The sequence below is a fragment of the Sphaerodactylus townsendi genome, linkage group LG06 (assembly GCF_021028975.2).
Source record: "Sphaerodactylus townsendi isolate TG3544 linkage group LG06, MPM_Stown_v2.3, whole genome shotgun sequence".
Taxonomy (NCBI): domain Eukaryota; kingdom Metazoa; phylum Chordata; class Lepidosauria; order Squamata; family Sphaerodactylidae; genus Sphaerodactylus; species Sphaerodactylus townsendi.
Window position 1 is genome coordinate 34474552 of NC_059430.1, and position 22661 is coordinate 34497212.

Below are 22661 nucleotides of genomic sequence, written 5' to 3' on the forward strand. Positions count from 1 at the left end.
AAAACTTAGCCAAGCATTAAGCTTTTGAAAAAAGAATCATAATTAAATATTTCAGTATTAAATTTAAAATTGCTGTAAGAATTTGCAACAATTGGTTCTGTAAAGTCACAAAACTTTTAAAATGAACAACAGTTTGTGTCACTGCAGAGAAATTCTTGACTAATTGCTACTCTAGAATCAACTAATGGTGTCACAGAAAAGCTACATCTTGTCTTTTCACTAACACTGGGGCCTTTGCACCCCTCTGGTTCTCCACAATTGGAGCGAGAAATCCAGGCTACCGTAAATTAATTACCATGGCTATGGCGATTCAGACTGTACAGAATAAAGTTGCATCATTTCACTGAAAATTAAAAAGCTTAAGGCCTTGTTCTCAAACTCAGAAGCTGCTGGGGACCTTGTGATGTGATCTCATGCTTGCGGGGCTCACATGTCAGTAATGTAGATCTTTCCCACATAATCTGCTGGAAGAGAAAGTTGATTGGATGGAAAGGATTCATGACTTCACTCACAAAGTCATGTGACCCTATAGCCTATGTGGAGATGGCTTCTATGTGGTGATTACACATATGAAGGGGACCTAACTTGGTGCAGAGTTATAGCTACACATAGATTAATGTTTAGAGAATCTGCCTTTCAATGCATGATAGCATGGAGTGGAAAGGATCACCCATGACTGTTTTTATAGGATGAACTTTAGAACCAGTGACAGAATTTTGCTCTTTCTGCCTCTTCTTTTGGAAGAAGATACAATTTAATACTAATTTATTAATACTAATTAAAGTCAGTTCTAGTGAAGAGAATAGAGGTGTTAATCAGTTAACATACATTCCCACTATTTCACACAGCTCTTTCCATTAGTGTAAGTGCACTTCTCAAGTCAATCCCATGGCTTGGATCCAACTCATTTTTGAGAAACCATATATGGCAGTGGTGGTGAACCTATGGCACTCCAGATGTTCATGAACTACATTTCCCATCAGCCCCTGCCAGCATGGCCAATTGGGGGCTGATGGGAATTGTAGTGCATGAACATCTGGAGTGCCATAGGTTCACCACCACGGATATATGGGGTGACATTGCACAGGTGGGGTTTAATTCAGATGGACTGAGATGGGTATCATATTAATACCTTTCTAATATAACTTTGGATGATGGCTGGAACCTGTGAATGTATATATGTATGTACTATCTGCTGTATCCAAGTCTCCTCCATTTCTGAGAGCAAGAACTTTTACCAATTAAATTCAGAAAATAATAATGTAGCTAATTTTGCTTTACCTTTTACTGGTTTGGTCAACAATGCCAAAGTGGTGCTATTGTTTCGTTTAAGAAAGTACTTGACTTAAAAAAAACCTATAAAAGAAAGTATATACATATTTTTAAGGTAAGAAAATGACAAATATATAGATTTTGCTTAAAAAAGAAAAACGTTCATAGCCATAGCCTTTCTACTTTTTCTCACTTAAGAGAGGGACATCTGTAAAATTGGGAGTGTGTTTACATTTTACATCTGAAGAAAATATTATAGTCAAGATGCACCCCAATGATGGATACTGCATTGAATTTCAAGACCAGAGGTGGGATCCAACCAGTTCTCACCACTTCTCTAGAAGTGGTTACTAATTTTTTCTGAGTGCCGAGAAGGGGTTACTAAAGCAACCTCCCTGCCCAATAGGGACTGGAGGTGCATGTGTGCGGCAGCGCCACTGTTTGAATCCCACCACCATCGGAACCTGTTATTAAAATTTTTGGATCCCACCACTGTTCAAGACCCTTGAATATCCAGGGGAGGGACCTTCCCACATGGCTGCTGCTTAACCTTCATTTGTTTCAGTGAGACTCATGAATGACTACTGCACACATCCCATTGGGATTAATGGATGTTGTACTGCAACAGTACTGAGTACACTGTACTCATGAGGCATTACCTGGCGTACGTAAGGGTGCTAAATCCCAACTCCATACATATCTGTTCTGTGCAAATGCAGGAAATAGTCTTATACTTGTTCCAGGATGTGGGAGTTTGGATCATGGCAGAAGGCTTCTGCTATAAAATAAATGATATACCTAAAAATCATTTATAACAATGGTGTTGATCCAAAATTACAGTTAGTACACGCATTTAAACACACACACACTGAACCTGTCTTGAAGTAAACAAACGGAGAGTTCGATATGGTCCAGACTCTCATCAAGAAGGCTCAGTTGCCACCTTGCAGTTCCACTTCAAATGCCTGGGAGCATTTCTACCCACAACACTAATGAAAAGCACCATTGAGCCTCACTTGTGCCATTCATGTGCATGTGTGAATGCTGGCAACGAGGAATCATTTTCAGAGCAAAACATACATGGTAGCCAGTGCTGGCTAGTGAGGGAAATCAGGGCAAAACAGATTTGCGGCAAGACATGCAGAGGCTACTCAAGTAATCACAGACACGGCTTTGATTGAAATAGGGCCGCAGCCCTTTTTATTTATGTAATTCTTATAGTGAAGCTGGGCGATCAAGAGGAGCGCATCTTCTCAGCCGATTAGCCTCCCTGGCTGATCCTGGCTCCACCCCATTTTATTGGGAGGACAGATTTCCTGGGCCACGGGGCATCCGCCCCATTCTTTTGTGGCCCATCCATCTGGGGTGTTGGGCACGCCTGCAGAGGCCCTTGGAAGCATGCTCCCCGAGCCCGCCTCTCTCCAAGCCTCTTATGGAGGCCCCCAAAGGCGGGGAGGTCCGGCATGCAAGCTCAGTCTCCCCCCAAACGATGTGTTCCTCTGCCCAAACCAACCCTGCAGGACTGCAACGAAAACTAAAATATCTCATCCCTTCCAGGAGGGCGGGTGGGTCAGTTTGCCTCAAGCTGTCAAAGGAGGCCGAGGCCACCGCGTGCTGCCTTATAAAGGTGGCTTGTGCCACCCAAAAGCCTGTGTGCATTAGCACGCATATTGCCGGGTGGGAAGGTGTGGCCATCCGGCAGCCCAGGGACACACATTCTCCTTTTTTGGAGTGCTTACTGCGTGCCCTGCCCCCTGTCGCAATTACGTGCCTAGTTGATTCTAGTGTCATGATTTAAGTTCAATTATGAAAATGCCCTAAAAAGGACCTTTAAACATGATAAACAACCCAGTTAAGTCTTGTTGTGCTTTAAAAGCAGGTACTCATGGGTAGCATGTAAGATAAGGGCATGCATTTTAATATGCATCCCACTGAAAATCAATGCAGTGTTCTGAAAACTGACATCCCCATTCAGATGTGTTGCAGTGCACATGGGATTTGCCCACAGTTCATGATCCAGCAAATGATCCAAAAGCAGAAGCATGCATAGGGACCTTTTTAGCTGGACTGGGGCAAAAGCGTTTGCATTTCTTTTCTGATAACTCCTGAGCAGTCCCATTGACATGAGTGAGACCACTTTGGAGCTACTGGGATATCCACTCCCTATCCTGTGGCAGTGCACTAAAACCCTGACATTTTGCTCCTGTGATTTGTAATTGATATTCTTGAAGAGCATGGGGGGCAATATGGATGGCGAAGTGGCTGAAATCATTAACCTCCCACTTCCACAAATGGAATTATACTTCTATCAGAGGAATTGCATGGTTAGACATACCCCCTTGGTCTGAATGAGCATTATAGCTATAACTTCCCTGAAGTTGAAAGAAAAGGGGAGCATCAGATGTATTTACAGGGGGCAAGGAGAAAAGAAGCTACATGTTGCCTAAAAACCAACTGCTGCAGTTTGTGAAAAAGAGTTGAAAATGCATGGCTAGCATCCTGTGAAGCTGAAAATGTGTTTGTGTGCGCGCGCGAGTGTGTGTGTGTGTGTAACAAGTCTGTATGTGTGGTTTTTCTTTTTAAAAACTTTCTATTATTTTCACAGATATTATAATGTGTAAAAACAACACCATTAAAGGGTTTTTTAAAAATAAATGAAAAGTTAAACCCAATTAGAGATTCTTTGAATTTAGAGACTAGATAGGAAAAAAATTGTTCTGATGAAAAGTATAACCAGTCTATTTAATGTGTTTTAAAACTACTTTTAGTCTGGAAATGAATTGTAATAATTTATTAAATATTCAATATATACCACTGGTTCCTCTTTTTAAAATATTGCTCCAGTTCATCCAAGTGTTCTGTATATCCAGACTGATTTTCCATGGCTCTTGCTTCAAATGGCCAATCCAGGTTAAATGCCTTTTCATTGGTGATTATTTTTAGAAGGGGAATTTGAATTTTTTTGACACTATTTAATGTCACAATTCTACAGTGGTGATTTTTTTTTGTCACAGACCATTTACTTTAGAAATAGAAGCACCATTTGGTAAATCATATACATCAAATTCCTGTCTTAAAAGAGATACAAAATCCTGAATACAAACCTATTATTCATTTTAATCCTGCAATAGACATTTTTGCTTGTCACAATATTGCAATATTCTACAAGACTATTGTTGCTCAAACACAGTATCATACATACCATTTTTTCTGTTTGACTTTTACATTAAGGAGGTTATAAGAATATCTGAAACTTGATTACATATAATACAGTATAGAGATACTCCTCTAACAAAGAATAAACCAAACCTTACTGGCATTTTTTTAGGAAGATTGAGGCTAGGCACTGATAGCAGCTCCAGTCCCTTTAAAGTTAACCAAGACTAATACCAGCTACTGATGTAATGATGAGTCTTTCAGTGAAACATGCAGTACAATCTTATGTATGACTTCTTAAAAGTAAGCCCCCTTTTTGTTCAAAGGTATTCACTCATTGCATAAGTATGTATGGGGTTTCAGTGCAAGTTGTAACCAATTTTAGCTGGATCAGGGCCAATAGTTTTTCAAATGCTTGAAGAAATAACATTACCAATGTCTGTTTTCTCTATTGCATTAGGGTAAGGGTAAGTAACAGGATGCCTTTGAACTAAAATCTGACCTAGACTAGCGCAATGCTGGTTTTCCACCTCTCACTCCTGTTTTAAAATGGCCCTTCTGGGCATGCTGATCTCTGGCCAAATAAGTTTTTGAAGTAAACTTGGACTTCGCTGGCTTCTATTTTCCATTTTGTAAAGTCATGTCTGTAAGTTGTAAACCAAGTTCTAGAGTCTCATCATCCAAATCAGTATTGGGGTTTGAAGAAATACTTCCTCAACCTAGTTTCAGAGGGTATGTGCACTGCTCTGCATAGAAAAGTTAGATTCAAATCCAGTAGCATCTTAGAGATCAACAGGAATTTTGGGGCATAAGTTTTCAAAAAGTCAAAGCACCCTTCGCCTCTTCATCTGATGGAGGGAGCTTTGACTCAAAATATTATATTCTGAAAATTTGTTGGTTTCACTGAAGCACTACTGAGCTTGAATCTAGCTGTCCCCCTACCTAAATTCTAAAAACAGAATTAAAGGTATAACAGGAACCTTCATTCATGTAGACCCAACAGTGATAGATACTTTATTTGGAAAGAGACCTTAATGGTATGGAAACGAGCAATGATAACTTTATCATTCCTGCCTCAAGTAACTGGAAAACTGCTGTCTATACCTAGCCTCAAAATTACTGAATTAAAAGGGAAGGCTGTTTGATTTTGCTTTGGGTTTGGGTTTGTTTGTTTTTTTCTTTTTTAAAATAACTTGCAACATAACTACAAATTATTTGCTTCTTGCATGTAAACTCTGGAATTATTTGCAGCACTCTTGCATTTGTACCAAATTTTAAAGGCATGCATCAATGGAGCCTTATATTTATTAACTAACCACAACCAACATTTCCAAAACATGAAGGGAGAAATCTGGAATAATAGCAGATGTCCCAGTCTTCTGGGGAGTACCTGTACATTGTTCTACCATCCCTGGGTCACACTGACTCTGCTACTAGCAGGAATAATTGCTGGACAGCACCATGCTTGTACTATCACTGCATTTATCCCCCATAGCAAGATGAGAGCCAATGTGGTATGGTGGTTAAGAGCAGGCTCACTCTAATCTGGAGAACCAGGTTTGATTCCCCACTCTGCCACTTGAGCTGTGGAGGCTTATCTGGTGAACCAGATCAGCTTGTGCACTCCAACACAAGCCAGCTGGGTGACCTTAGGCTAGTCACAGTTCTATGGAGCTTTCACAACCCCACCCACCTCAGAGGGTGTTTGTTGTGGGGAGGAGGGGAAGGAGACTGTAAGGCCCTCTCAGTCTCCTTACAGGAGAGAAAGCAGGGATATAAATCCAACCTTCTTCTTCCAGTTCTTTGCATTCCACAGAGCCTGGGGTCCTCATGGATATGTGGCTGCAGTTCTAACATCACTGCATGCTCCATTGACATCAATGGACATTCCAAATAGAGCGACTGGTGATTGGCTGACAATAATCTTAAATCTGGGCTGTCAAACTTAATTGATACATGGGCTGAGCTGGAAGTCACAAGTAAAAACAGTATTAAATAGAAAAATAATAAGGAAGTCAGTATTCCATGTATCTGTGAAATGTTGGTTGATGCATTCCTAATTCAAAACTTATCAAAATGTCTTCTTTTCGGATGCACCTGAATAATGGTGTTCGTGGCTTGCTTATTTGTTTCTTTGGCTTTGCTATGCGAGCCTGCTCATTCGATAGGTATCACAAGATATGCTGATATATATTCTGACTTAAAGGCATATGTTATCCTCACCTTGCATGCAGACATATGTTTTGCATAGGAATCATTCTACTTCCATCACATGAAGAAAACAGTTGCTGTTGAAAAGCTTTTACCTTTTATGCATGTTATCAGGGCCTTTCCCCAAATTACATGGCAGCAAACTGGGATGTGCCGCAGAGTGTCTATAATTGGACCAAACTCAATTCCAGCTGCAGGACAAACATATCTCTATAATACATGTATGTAGTGACAGATAGCTGCTGTATTCACGTAACACATTTTTACTAGTACACTTTGAAAAAAATAACATGTTCATGGGCCCTTGGCCTAATCCACAACAACAGTTCAACCACAATATCCCAGCTGAGAATAATGGGTTGGATCCAATCAGTCCTTCTGCTAACAGTGAGAAGTCTTCTTCACCGAGTCCGAGGAAAGTGCCTGAGCAGAAGGGAGTCATTGCATGCAACTCAATGAGACTAAATTCAGTAGAACTCAAATTCCTTTGGGTGACCTGCACTACGGATTGACATTGGTGCTGAACAACACAGCAGCACCTTCAAATTATTTCAGGTCTGAAAGCACACACTTACTATTTAAGTCCTATGTCTTCACAGATAGTTCAAAATACCTTCATGCGCACTCAGTTGAAGGCATTGGGCTCATGATCTACAGCAGTCAAGGACAGCATTCTTTGAGTTTGCAGAGTTCCATTCACCCTAGATGGCAACTGGAGTGCTGTCTACATTGATCTGTGGACTTCAGTCCACATTTTACATTCCAGTTCTACCATCTGGTAAGATAGTTTTTACTTGCAAAGGAAAAAAAAATACAGTGTCCCACTGACCTTAATTTATAAACAGCACTTTGCTATTGCAGAATGAATTTAAGTGATGGCAGAGGGCAGCACATAGACATTTCCAAGGTTTTTGTGCTAGCACAGATTATGTGCTGAGGGCTCTGTGCATGTCAGTGATTTTGTGCGCCTTAATGATTTTTGCTACTTTCTTGTAATCTGTCAATTTGCTTAATGCCTGTTGTAAGCAGTCTACAAAAACTGTGTTGTAATTTAGGTTTATTTCCACTTGCAGCCCAATCCCCAAAGCGCTCCGCCGGCACAAGCCCCATTGAGGACTGGAGCCTTAAGCAAGGAGCTTGCCTGCAACAAACTTACACAAACTTAAAAGCTTCCTTTTACAATACAGTAAATGAGAACAACTTTTACTTTGAGGTATGACAGAGGGACTGTCAAAACCCAAGTGATTACCTGAGGGAAAACCAATTGCGACCCAAGGAGAGCTGTGAAGCAACTGAAGCAGCCGTCTGGTACCTCTGAGCAAGTTTTTCTGCAGATATCTGCCAGCCAAACACAAGATTTCTTAGTGATAATGTGTTGGGTTTTTTTTTAAAAAAAAATCAGAATGTGGTAAGGTATGCTATGGCAGTCCTGGGAGGCTTTGGAATTGTACACACTTTTTGCCCATGCAACCTCAGAGGCTAAGATTACCAAAATTGCTTTCAAACTCATAGTGGCGTCTGCCTGTGTCCAACAGAATCTACTCTTAAAAGCCAACTGGACTGGCTGATATCTGGATGCATGACTTCCTACAAATCTGTGATGTTGTAGGTAGCCCTCTAACTTATTGATAATTCTACACTGAACTACAAAAAACCCTAAATGCTGAAATTAATGTCTACATTGTTTTCCAGAGAAACTGTTTTCAGAGAAAAATATGAATGTGCCCCTTATTTTTAAAGCCATCAGTCTGATCATTACCAGTGTTGAGAAGTAATTGGATTGCATGGAAGCATTTGCAATCTTCAAAAAAAACCACCACAAGGCCACTGTTTTTAATGGTATAATAGGGCAGTAATGAAGGGGCACATTTGCTCATGTTGGCACAAGTCCTGCTAAGGTGAATGGGCAATGCACTATCATAACGCTTTGTAGGTTGGGCTGTAAATGACTGGATTTGTACTGTGCTTAGCTTTCCCTTTGATACTGGAAAATGAAAATTGTCATGACTTGATGACAGACAATATTTCATACTGTGTATGTAACATCACTGTGTTGCAGAACTCCCACCCAACACTATACCAAATACTTCGACAATATTGTTCAACCAGTTATTCTCCCCATATAGCACATGCAGGCTTTCCACAGACCCACAGCAAAGCTAAGCATCTTAATACTGACCAAAAGAAAAGCAAACCCTGATAGATCAACAGGCTACTCAGAATCATTTAGCCAGGTTCCCCACTCTGTACAACCTGTCCAACATGGTAAACATTGTTTCATAAACAATTGTGTATTTGTGCTTCCTAAATGCCACTTCATATGTCTTCATCCTGATAAATCCAAAAGATCTCAAGCGTTAGCTGTCAGGATTCTTTCAAAAATAAACAATTACATTGACAACAGAAAAAAATAAGGGCTCTGTCATACTGTATTCATAAAGGCTACCACAACCTTTGGTTTGTAGAATGTACTGAAATGTTTGTCAACCCTTCTTGGGATCCAGTCCATAATGTGAAACATTACTGTAAGAGGGTATCTTTCTAATGTATTTGTATGTATAGTTTACACCTCTGTGAGGTCTAATAAAGAGTAATGGTTAATAAACATTAGCCTCTTGACCATTTTTCTTTCTTTAAACCAGTTCTGATTTCTTAGGCTAAAAAGGGGAGGCTTTTCTTTCCTTTCCTCTCCCCCCATCAAATTTCCATGGGACAATGCTCCTGAGCAGCAGAAACTTAAAGGCTGAAAGGACTGGAAAAACCCTGCCTACAAACAAAGTAATTTTGGAGATTTTATCACAAAATTAAAAATTCCAAAAATAACAAGCTACAAAAGGGGTGCTAAAAAGGGTGCTGAGATCCTCACAAACTGGGCACTTGAGAAGGATATGAAAAGAGGTATAAAATCTTCCTAAACTGTGTGGATGGAGTTGATCAGAATATGGGATACTCATAAATCTACCCTGGCAAACCTAAGAAGGATTAGCATTTCACCTAGCTGGATAGAATGTGCTTGCTTGTTGAGGAATATTCAAATAATATGCCTATGATGAAAAAAATATGGCGGGGACATACCAAACTATTGAGAGGTGCAAACATAAATGTGGGCTGAATCTGTCACTTTGACAGTCAAAATTAAGAATATGTTGTTTCCCATGACGTTTTCATTAAATCTGATGTTATACCAAGGACTATCAATTTTTGTCAAGGAGTTTCACCCAAGAAGATCTTTAAAAAAGTCCAGTCCCAGTTCATGAAGGTATCCCTTCTCACTAAAGACTAGCTTAAGCCTTAAATTAAGCTTAGAAAGCCAAGCCTTGGATTCCAACTATTTTGGACCAAATTCCACATAAAGAGTAATACACAATAAGGGGTATTCACAAGCCTCCAAAGAAATTGAAGATGTGCATGTGCGTTTGTGCTTGTGCTTGTGCGCTGTCAAGAAGAGGACCATGGCGAATGCTCCATTCAAATAAGCATGCTGCACTTAAGAATGTAGTTGTAGAACCTACATTAATTAGAATAGACAAGTGTCTCTCTTCCATCCCAGATCAATGACATCCCCACACACAATCAGAGGCCGTTTCCGCACGGCGGCAGAAGGGGTTGGGTCGGCGTGAGATGACCGCGCCGACTACCTCTGGGAAAGCTGCTTCGCGATGAAACGGTCCCAGAGCTCTCCCGATGACAAGTAATCGCCGCAGAGCTGCGCCGTCGTCAGGGCGACCTACCTGTCCTGCAGCCCTCTGGCACGTTGCTGAGGCCAGGGGACACGCCCCCTGCCCTGCACGACCGCTCCAGAGTCGCAGGGCAGAGGGAGCGTGTCCCCAGGCCTCGGCGATGCGCCGGAGGGCCGCAGGACAGGTAGGTTGCCCAGACATGGGAGGAGGGAAGGCGCCATGGAGCCGCTGCCATTCGCACGGCAGTGGCTCCAAGCCGCCATTTTCCAAAAACCTCGCTGGGCAAGCAAGGTTGGAAAACGGTGGCTTTGTACGCCTTCGGCCTGGCGGCTGCCAAGTGTAAGCAGCAGCCCCTGTCGCTTAGAGCGGCTCCCTGGGGACGGTGTTTTTGCCGTCCCTTATCAGGTCAGCTGTGATTATTCATCCCACGTGCGGAAGGGGCCAGAGAGACTTGCAAGTACTCTTAAGACTGTCATAGATGCTATTGATTTTCTTGGAAACTGTACAGCATCCCAATCCCACAAATTCTGTTTTCTGTTATTCAAATCATGTATTTAAATAGTCCTTGCTCCAGAAAGCCCAAGTACCATGTGGTTTTTGCTAAGGTTGGGAGTTATTAGTATTAAATTTCTGTATAGGGTTGCCAGGTCCCTTCTGGCCACCAGGAGGGGGTAGGGATAGGGTTGATGGATCCCAGTCGGGAAACTCCTGGAGATTTAGGGATGGATCTGGGGAGGACAGGGATCTCAGTGGGGGACAGTGCCATAGAGTTTGCCCTCCAAAGCACGCATTTTCTCTAGGGGAACTGATCTTTGTAGTCTGGAGACGAACTTGAATTCTGGGGGATCTCCAGGTCCCACCTGGAAGCTGGCATCCCTATTTGGGGTGGGTGGCAATGCTTAGGGACAGGAGAACCTTCAGCAGAGTGCAATACCAATAGAGCCCAACCTCCAAAGTATCCATTTCCCCCAAGGGAACTTATCTCTGTAGAGAACCAGTGTGTTATAGTGGCTAAGAGCAGGTGGGTTCTAATCTGAAGAACTGGGTTTGGTCCCCCACTCCTCCACCTGAGTGACAGTGGCTTATCTGGTGAATCAGATGTGTTTTGTGCACTCCTGCATTCCTGCTGTGTGACCTTGGGCTAGTTCTTTGGAACTCTCTCAGCCCCAACTACCTCACAAGGTGTCTGTTGTGGGGAGAGGAAGGGAAAGGAGCTTTTAAGCCAACTTGAGTCTCCTTACAGGAGAGAAATCCAAACTCTTCTTCTTCTAGTCTGGAAATCAGCTATGATTCTGGGAGATCTTCAGGCTGCACCTGGAGGTTGGCAACCCTACTATGACACTTTCCTTGAATGCACTCTTCTGCATTCTGGATACATCAAAAGTCATGCTCCAAAGCCAGCAATTCTTAAACTGATCAGACACCTTGTGAGATGCAAAGTGTGTATGCTCTAACAATAACCAAGGCATTTCTCAGCATCATTGGAATACTGTAGTTAACTATGCATTTAAATAAATGTACAGGATTTATAGCAACAATTTCTAAGGTCCAGCTCTTCTGATTTATTAATTTTAATTCAGTCTTATCGTCTCCCCACCCCCCTATTTTTATCCTCACAACAACTGTTTGAGATGTATGTTACAAAGTCCAGGTGTCTTCTATGTGGACTTTCAGCAGACATGTTCTGGGTGTTTCCTGATAGGAACGTGATTTGCATGTGCACAGAGGCCTGATTTGGATTAAGACCATGGTGCTCAGTGAGAAGATGCTTATGTTTTCCCCCAGCACCTTTTCCCCAAACTGAAATGGCCTCTGGGAGATGCTAATTGCCCACTGGGCAAACTTACATCTATGAATGGCTACATGTCAGTTTCCTAAATGGGCAAACGGTAGTTCCCCAGTGGAAAAACAGGGGACTACTTTTACTTTTTTAATAGGAAAACAGTGTAAGGGGAGGCTTAGCTTTTTCTACCTCCAGGTTGTAGTCTCCATTCCAAAGTGGACTGAATTGACACTAAGGCCTTTGTAATATGTGAATTGGTCCTCTGACTGATAAACATATCTCATGGTAATCACACTGATTTCATAGTCAACTGGACATTTGAACCCTGGTTTCCTCAGTCACAGTCTGACATTTCCACCTCTATACAGCTCCTAGTTGTAATAAGACTTAACCTCGAAGAAGCAAAGAGGATTCTGTTTTCACACAACCACCTGCTTTGGAATGTCCCTTCACTTTCAAAAATACCTTGCCAGGTGGCATGGTGGGCAGTGGAGTTGAGGCGATATGGGGAAGACAAATTAAAAGTCCCTTTGGGCAAATGGAATGGGTTTTACAATTCACTGGATACTAGCCAACACATTCTACAGGTGCAAATGGCAAAGGGAAAGATGTGCAGACATAACACATCAATAGGCATGCCAGCCTCCAGGAAGGACCTCAGGATCCCCCAGAATTACAGCTCATCTCCAGATTACATAGTTGAATTTCCCCAGAGAATACTGATGCTTTGAAGGGTGGACTCTATGGCATGGTACCCCATTGAGGTCTCCATCCTTCCCAGGCTCCATCCCCAAATCCCCAAGAGTTTCCCAACTTGGATCTGACAACCCAAGCCTTGCAAGATGGGGGCAAAAGGTCACCAGGCCCCAATTATGAAGGGCACATGCATACAAACTGTGCTTTTCTTTTTTTAAAAAAGACATAAGCAATGAATGGAAAGGATCAGGTCTCAGGCCCCAAATATATTTTAAAAGACTCCCCTCGCAATTCATGTATCTCTGCCTCACGTGCTGCTTCTTCCGGTTCCAGTGATTTGCCTTGGACAAAAGTTGCAATCTGAACCATTGTTACCTGGGAGCAAATCCCACAGGAGAAAATCGGGTGGGGGGGGGACTTTTTCTCAAGTAAACATGCCTAGAATGTTAGAAGTGGATGCAGGTTTGTTTTTGGTTTGGTCTTCAGTAGGTGGTCCTTTGGGGCCAGTCAGTATTTTGCAGCATCTGCTCCCCATCTGCAGAGCTGGAGGAATACTGACCTTTTCCCACAGAGGTGTTATAAGAACCCAAAAGACAGCAGAGTGCTTTGAACGCGCGCACACACATGCTTACAAACACTATGAAATGTTGAGAACTAACAGGGAAGCGAAACATTTCAAAATAAAGCAGAACAAATAAGACTGACTGAAAAACCAATGGCCACAGAATCAAGTCTATGGTTTCTGAATATATATTACATGAATTTGCACATTAAACTGACGTTTAGCAATGGAATTAACTATTATGAGTATCCTTCAGAAGTTAATGCAGCTGAAAGCATTCAAAAGATTGGCAAGAGACACATTAAAATGTATAGTTTAGATTGTCAGCTCCTTGGAACAGGGACCTGTCTTTTTTCTGCTCTGCGAAATGCCTTGCATATTGAAGGCACTGTACTACTAACACTAGCAACAGCTAGAGTTTCACAGTGGTTTGAGTACCAGACTGGGATCTGGGAGAGCCAGACTTGAATACTGTACTAAGTACTAAGGACATTTTACTCCCTATGTCCCCATGGCAGATATGTCCCCATGGCAGATACGCCCCTGCTGTACTTGCTCTGCCATGGAAGCCTAGTGGGTGACCTTAGGCCAGGCACAAGCTCTCAGCCTAAGGCATTTCACAGTGCTGTTGTCATAAGAAAGAAAGGATGATGTTGTAAGTTTCTTTGGGTCTTCTATTGAGACAGAAAGGGCATAAATATCTAAAGAAATTACACATGGTAATGATGATGGCATAAGTCAAAATGCCCTAGCCCAGAAGTCTTTTTTATGCATCATGTGCACTTATAGTCATATATATATAATCAGCTTTGGGATCCAGCTGTGTGCAGAAAACAGATTCATGGAAATCCCCAATGGTTGCAAATAAGAAAGGACTCTCCTATGGTATTTCTTCACTATTGGCACTTTTGCTGTGTACTTCTGAGCATGCGCAGATGGTGTTCCTCTGTCACTGAACAGCAACTCCTCAACACCCTTGCACAACAGGGCTGATGTCTGTGCATCTGAAGGTACTGCCTCAAAACATTTTTGATCTCCCTTCCTGGGCCAAATGAGACCTTATGGGACTCTGGAAGATTCATGACCCCTTGAGATGCCTAGAATTTGATTACAGAAGCAATAGGTACTTGCTATTCCCCTCCCTCCCTGGTTGCCAACTGGCCAGGAAACAAATCTCCTATCATTTTAGCAGAGGTTTCATATGCACAAAATGGGCACTTGAAGCTTGTCATTGCTTGAAGCTAAGTAACATCATTCAATAATTTCAGCATGCTGATATTAAAGGAGCAGAAGAGGAACCAGTTTAAAATCTGGCAGCCAGCTCAAGATTGACTCAGCCTTATATCCTTCTGAGGTCAGTAAAATGAGTACCCAGCATGCTGGGGATAAAGTGTAGATGACTGAGGAAGGCAGTGGCAAACTACTCCATAAACAAAGTCTGCCTAGTAAACACTGTGATGTGACATCACCTCATGTGTTAGGAATGACCCGGTACTTGCACCTTTACCTTTAACCTTTCTCTTGTTCCAAACAGATGAAGCTGCTTTATACTGAGTTGGACCATTTTTCCATCAAAGTCAGCATTCTTTACTCTGACTGGCAGCACTGTCAGAGTCTCATTCAGGTCCTGTGCCTTTTAACTGGAGATGTCAGGGATTGAACCTCTGACATTCTGCAGGCAAAGCAGGCACTCTGCCACTGAATCACAGCCTCACAAACTTCTGTTTCCCCTGGAAAGGTGGATGGAATAGGGAAACCCATTAGGTGCTTTTTTTTAACAAGAGAAAAAACAATTAGGGTGGAGGGATCTTGATCATAAGCACAACCCACAAAGAAAGATTGAATATTGCTGACCCTGTATTACTGCTGTGACCAAATCAGCAGTTTCCGAAACCTGGATTTCATACATTTAAAAAATCCCAGGGGATCAGCCATGGATCTCTCAGCCTCATGTATGATTTGGCCCGCAGAAATTAAGTGCTGTGTCTGTTGACCTAGGTTCAAAAACATTCTGTTGCCACATTTTCATTTTGCAGACGAACTGAATTCCATGGGTTGAAGTTTCTAGCTGAGTTGTCCTTGAAATCACTTTGATGCTGATTTGTAGGGGGGAAGAAAACAACCAGCTGTCATTCCACAGATGCAAAATAAGCCAGAAACAATTGGTACTGATTGTGATGATAGTGTACGCTCCCTGGGTAAGTCAAAAGCTTTTGGGCCAGGAAGGCGTTTTGTTCAGTTTTAAGATCCAAGTGCCATAATCTTGTTGTTCTTTTCCAGAATCCCTCTTGGAGTGCCCAAAAGCTTAACTTGGTACCCAGGCTTCTGGCTATAATCATAAAGACAGACGGTTAACAAAGAACAATAGACTTTCTATGCTGGGATGGGTGACGTGATGGTAAAGGAAATCTAAAACAGGAATTGCACAGTCTGTAAGCAGAGTTTGTAAAATGTAAATTATTTTAGCAATCCTACATTTCCTTGTATTCCTCCGAGCCAGAGCTTGTAATGTGTTGGGACTCCAATAAGAATGCATTCAGGAATCTGGTCTGTAGCCCAAGTCAGACTGACCTGGCTATAAACTCTGGGAAGCAGTACACGACTCCAATACCATGTCTTATTTGCAATGACTGAGAGTGACCTGGACTGGTTCCAGGCTAACTCAGGGTGGATGTTTTATTCAGTTCTTGTCAGTTTTATCTGTCCACCAAGCTCTGGTGTATCTAAGTACCCAGGATAAAATTGTTTGCCCTACTTTTTGCAACTCCTTCACAGACAAACTGATGTTCAGATATTTGCCTTACTTCCCCTTGCTCACAGGAAAGCTTGGTGCTGTTACAATGACATGGTTTATTTGGCCGAAAGCCCAAATCATAGCAGAGTGGTGTGCCTAAACCTACAGAAATCAAGGAGTTTCAGTATGTCTTTGCAAAAATCCAAGGCACTGAACTTTCATAAAACTTTCATAAAACAGAGGTGGCTGGACTCTTGAGATCATTGGAGAAACAAGTCCCATGGTAGCAAGGTCAGTGTTTTTTCATCTTGTCAGCCGGCTCCGTATTTTCCTGGGTCAGACCTTGTCACATTGATCCATGCAGTGGTAACCTCCAGATTGGACTGCTGTAATTCCCTTTACCTCATGTGACCCTTGAAAATGTTTCTGAATTTGCAAGTAGTTTAGAATGCAGCTGCCAGGTTGCTGACTGGGACAACTTGATCAGGTCACATCCAGTGGTGGGATCCAAAAATTTTAATAACAGGTTTGGATGGTGGTGGGATTCAAACAGTGGCGGCGCCGCACAAACACACCTCCAGTCCCTATTGGGCAGGGAGGTTGCTTTAGTAACCCCTTCTCGGCACTCAGAAAAAATTAGTAACCACTCTGGTCATATCCCAGTTTCATGGCAGCTGCACTACCAGTTAGGTTCCAGATCCAATTCAAGGTGCTAGTATTAACTTTTAAAGCTCTTTATGCTCTGGGACCCTCCGACTTGGAGACTGCCTTTCCCGATACAACCTCCCATGCCCCCTTTAGTCATACTTTCAGGACCTTTTGCAGGTACCCAGCCCCAGGATGGTTTGCTTAGCTGTTATCAGGGGAAGAGCTGAGTTATGGCCTCTATCCTGTGGAATGCACTCTCTAAGGACAACTGTACCATGTGGGACTTGCTTCGTTTCTGCAGGGTTTGCAAGGCTGAATTGTTCAGGTTACCCTTGGGAGGTTAACCAGATATTTCTGCCTGGCTTGGTAGTAGTGTGGTGTAGAGTTATATGTCTAAGTATCTTAATATTTTATAAATATTATCTGATTTTTAACTGATCTATGATGGATTCATTCTGTACAGCATAAATAAGACATCCTGAGGTCGTCTTGAAAAGAAGTGTCTTAGTTTTTTTCCTATTGCACAGCACAAATAAAAGGTCCTTAGGACATTTTTAAAAGAACCCTCTTGGCTTTGTGGTCTGCACAGCAAGCATCTTTTTTTCTCCCACTTTCCACCCCACCCCCTTTCCCCAGTTATGACCAGGGATGTAGGTAAGGGGGGGTTTCTCGGGTTTAAACCCCCCCACTGCATGTCCAATGGGGGTGAATGCTCCTGTGCATCCACACATGCACAGCCCGCATCGCACGCTTGCAAGCTGCAAGCCAGCCAGAGCCCAGGTAAGAAAGTCTCACCTGCTGTGCTAGAGGCGAGACTTTCTTTCCTGGGCTCTGGCTGGCTTGCAGGCTGGAGGTAGGGCTTGGGGAGGTGGGGCATGCCCCCAGGGGTGGGACAGGGCCATGCCCCCTGAGCCCCACCAGCTTGAGAGTCCCCGCTGCCATCATCTGCTGCTTAGTAGACAAAATAAATGATGTAGGTGTAGCATACCTTGACTTCAGTAAGGCCTTTGAGGAGGTCCTCCATGACGTTCTTGCAAGCAAACTGGTAAAATGTGGGCTGGGCATTGCTACTGTTAGATGGATTTGTAATTGGTTGACTGACCAAACCCAAAGGGTGCTCACCAATGGCTCATCTTCATCCTGAAGAGAAGTGACTAGTGGGGTGTGGCAGGGTTCTGTCCTTGGCCCAGTGCTATTCAATATTTTTATCAATGAATTGGATGATGGAATAGAGGGCCTGCTAATCAAATTTACAGATGACACCAAATTAGGAGTGATAGCTAATACTTCAGCGGATAGGGTCAGAATTCAAAATGACCTAGACTGATTAGAGAGCAGGCCAAAACTAACAAAATGAATTTCAGCAAAGATAAATATAAGATGAAATGCACAGATATAAGATGGGTGACACCTGGCTTAACAACAGTACATGTGAAAGAAATCTAGGAGTCTTAGTAGACCACAAACTGAACATGAGTTAGCAGTGTGATGTGGCAGCCAAGAAAACCAGTGCAATTCTGGGCTGCATCAATGGGAGTATAGGGTCTAGATCAAGGGTCATAATAGTACTGCTCTATTTTGCATTGGTCAGACCTCACCTGTGTCCAGTTCTGGGCATAGCAATTCAAGAAGGATATTGACATACTGGAATGGGTCCAGAGGAGGGTGACCAAAATGGTGAAAGGTCTGGATTCCATGCCCTGTGAGGAGTGGCTCAGGGAGCTAGGTATGTTTCACCTGAAGAAGAGAAAGTTAAGGGATGACATGATGGCCATGTTTCACGATTTGAAGGGATGTCATGTTGAAGAAGAAGCAAGCTTGTTTTCTGCTGCTTCAGACACTAGGACAGGGAGTAATGAATTCAAGGTGCAGGAAAAGAGATTTCACCTAAACATTAGGAAGAACTTCCTGATGGTGAGGACTGTTCGATAATGGAATGCGCTGCCTTGAAGGATGGTGGAGTCTACTTCTTTGGAGGTTTTTAAACAGAGGCTGGATGGCCATCTGTCAGAAGGGCTTTAATTTAGTCTTCCTGCAATCCAGGGGGGTTGGACTCAATGGCCCTTGTGGTCCTTTCCAACTCTATGATTCTAAGTCAGGTGCCGGCCAAGATTCTAGGTGGTCAGCTTTGAAAGGCAGATTGATCACACTAAGAGTGGGTTGAAACAACAACAAAAATCTTAAACACTAGAAAAATTAGTTTTGTAGTAACAGATGGAAATCAAACCCTTCTCTTGAGAATGAATCCGCTGCCTTTTTATGCTTTGAATATCAATTGGAGACACAGCACTGTCTTAAATGTGCATACCTCCTTCTCTAAATGATTACAGTACTGGTTTTTCAAATAAATTGTGTTTGAAAGCTGGACTATTCTCCTATTCCCAGCTGCCTTTTGCTGTTTTTAATGGACAATACAGTTTCAAATCATCTGTTAAAAAATCATCTGTAGTCTTATAGTTTTTGGTACAAAAATGAAGTTTTCCTGCAAAGAAAAAAAATGTATTTCTGAGACTCTTTTTAATAAAAAAAAATTCTTGTTTTAATTCATCCTACTTCCACTTAGGAAAACAAAAACAATTTATAAGTTAGATTAGTTGAATTCAGTAGACCTGTGAATCTTAAGTATGGGAATCAGGAAGTGCTACACTTTTAACAGGTATAGAATTTTGTAGTGAGGCTGCCTAGAGTTATAGCAAAATTAACTTACCTTTCTTCTAGAATTTCCCTTGGTCCATCCATATAAAGCAAGAATCCAGTGTCTCAGTAGAGATTAATTTTTTCTGAGTTCGAGTTCACATTATGAGATCTTAGCACTTCTAGCCCACTATAACCCCTGAAGCCAATTAGGATGTGGTTGCAGAGGCGTAGCAAGGGAGAAAAGTGCCCGGCGCACTGCTGTGTCCTCTGCCCCCGTCCCACCCCGGAACACTCTGCCGCACCCCCGGAACACCCCCGGAACACCCACACAGGAGTGCGTGTCTGGTGCATCGCGCACCCCCTGTCCCCTTGGAGATACGCCTCTGTGTGGTTTACACAAGGCAGCCTGGAATATTAGTCTTCATCAAGGAACAGTAGGGTTGCCAGCTCCAAGTTGAGAAATACTGGAGATTTGGGAAGTGGAGCCTGAGGATGGCAGGGTTTGGGGAGCAGGGGTGGGGGGAACTTCAGTAAATTTAATGACATTGAGTCCACCTTTCAAAGCAGCCATTTTCTCAAGGTGAACTGATCTCTATCATCAGGAGAACAGTTGCAATAGCTGGAGATCTGCAGCCACTACCTGGAGGATGGCAACCTTAAGGAATAGACCTGTCACAAACACTACAGACAGAGGAGGGGGTTGATTTTAAAAGTGGAACATTACAAAAATTATAAACTTTTAACATGGTTTTGATAAAGCTATGTAAAACAAAATTTCATGGAATCTCCAAGTGCTACCCAGAAGTAGTTATGGGAGGCAAAAAAGCATGCAATGAGAAGTGACCAAATTTGATTTCTTTTGTGTGACAGACAGAGGGCACTGGAGATATATGGTGTCTTTATGAAATTGGTTCTCTTCACAAAAACACAAGCAGTGTGGAGGTGCAGGTAAAAAAAGGCAGCCAATTCCCAGAAAAACAGGAGTAGATCATATATCCCAAAGTGCTTCATTTTGGGACCAACTGCATGATACATTGTTTATGGGGCCATCCAGGCCCACCACAGATCTGGTTAACAAGAACTTAATTCGCAGGTGTGCATGGCCCTGATTGGAAGCATGGCATACAAAGAGAGAGGCCTTAAGCTTTTCCTCCCCGCATATTATTTTCCCAGCTTGACATGGCCCTGAGGGCCTTGGGAAAACTTCCATAAAAGCCATCATTATCCATCAGTTTCTTCAGTAGGACAAACAGAGGCCATTTCCGCACGGCCTCCCTGTCGCCTCCACGGCTAAGCGAGAATTCACGCCCGGCTGCGGGAGTAAGGCGATAGGCCGCTCGCGAGATGCGAATGCGACGATGCGGATAGCCTCTGCGCAGAGGCCGGCAAATCGGCAGGCTGCTCCGCGACCGGAGTCGCCTTCGTTCCTGCCCGATCCCACTCACCTCTGTCCCCGCCGCCGCCTTCAAGTTGGCCAGTCGGTCTTCGCTTCGCCCATCGCTGCCCCTCTGACCTCCAGGGGTCGGAGAGGACAGCGTGAGCAGGGCCCTTCGACGGGCCAGCAGCGGCTTCGCAATGTAGGGACAAGGTGAAAGTGGGACTTTAGTGGGCAGGAGATTAGCGTAGTTCTCGGGCGGCGCTGGGTTCAAGACCAAGCTTCAGCCCGGAAGACGCTTTCCCCCCAACAACAACCCTTTAAAGGGTTGTTGCCTGACGCCGCCCTGGGGGAGGGGGAGGGCAGTCAGGTCGGCACTGCTGCGTTGCAGCAGCGCCGCCTGTGTGAACAGCGGCCTGGGGGCGGCGTTTTTACCGCCCCCAGGCTGTCGTTTTTGGCCCATGCGGAAAGGGCCAGAGACTCCTTCAGCTATTTCAGATCAGGAAAGCAATGGAGGGGCATAAAATAAGGGAACATGAGAGAACACCACCACTTGGAACTCTTTTTCTTGACTGCAGTAGAGTTTGACAGTTTGTTTAAAACGAATGAACACTCTCTCGGGGAACACAAGGTTCAAATCCCAGATTTGCCACAAAGACTTTCTGGGTGACTTTTGGCCAGTTTCTTTGAGCCTAATCTACCTAACTGATTTCTTGTAAAGATGAAGTGGATGAAGGGAGACTGTTGCAATGCTTCCCACTGGAGAGAAAAGCAGGGCATCAATATCTAAATAAATAGAGTAAGACGGAAACAGGTAAGGTTGCCAACCCAGGGGTGGAAAATTCCTGGAGATTTGGGGACAACTCTGGTGACAGTGGGTTATAGAGAGGGAAAGGACCTCAGCTGGCTGTAATACTATAGGCCGTTTCCGCACGGGCATTTAATGGCGGCCAGGAGATGGCAAAAATGCCGTCACCAGGCAGCCATTCGCACAGGGGGTGCAGCTGCATCGCAGCTGCGCCGCCCTCGCGCCGCCCGACCGAGCGAACGGCAGCGGCTTTGAGACGCCTCCCCCACCCGGCACTTACCTTGTCCCCGGGCCTCCGGCGCGTCGCCGAGGCCTGGGGACACCCCCCCTGCCCTGCGCCACTGGAGCAGGCGCGCAGGGCCAGGGGGCATGTCCCCAGGCCTCGGCGAAACGCCGGAGGCCCGGGGACATGCCGAGTCGCCCGGGCGCTTGGCAGCCCGCTGGGCGCCGGGTTGCCCGACTCTCTTCCCCAGGACCGTCGCCCATGTGGCGGACGGTCCTGAAGGCTGTCGCCGGGTCAGTGTCCGGAAGCGCCGACCGGGCTCGGGCTTCCGCGATTCGATTGCAGAAACGGCCATACAGTCCACACTCCAAAACAGCCATTTGCTCCAGGAGAACTGATCTGCATGGACCTAGGATTAGTTTTACTTCAAGGAAATCTCCAAGTATCACCCAGAGGTTGGGAATCCTAAGGTGGAGCCAGGGCAGCATGTTGGGAAAGTGGAGTGACTTCAGGATGGTATAATGGTGTCTACCCTTTAAAGCAGCCATTTTCTTCATGGTAAATGATCATTGTAGTCTAGAGGTCAACTAGAGGCTGGTGACCCTTGAACTAGGAGGTGCCTATGATAGAGGCTTTTGTCACTAGGGCACAAGTATGGAACAAAGCATACTGGATTGATGATTAGACAAGGATTAGATCTGACCTGGAAGCGTTTAACTAAAGTAGAGTCACTCATAATTAGTCAGGAGGGCTATGAGTAAGGCTGGCTAGGCAATCAATGACCATCTAAAATCATGGTGACTATTCATGAAGGAGCTGGCTTCAAGAGTTAATCATGCCTGCTTGATATTTGCCCACCTATTCTGCCTGGAAAAA

The 22661-nt window shown here is 43.8% G+C and overlaps 1 protein-coding gene across 1 annotated transcript in view; it reads left to right on the plus strand.

Annotated features, from left to right (window-relative positions):
- The window catches only part of IGF1 (insulin like growth factor 1), a 75298-nt gene extending 66068 nt beyond the window's left edge, over nucleotides 1–9230 (plus strand). Inside the window, exon 5 of the mRNA XM_048502351.1 lies at nucleotides 7713–9230. Coding sequence (XP_048358308.1) covers nucleotides 7713–7752 — 40 coding nt within the window. The 3' untranslated portion in view covers nucleotides 7753–9230. The remainder of the gene's footprint in view (nucleotides 1–7712) is intronic.
- Nucleotides 9231–22661: the final 13431 nt, after the last annotated feature.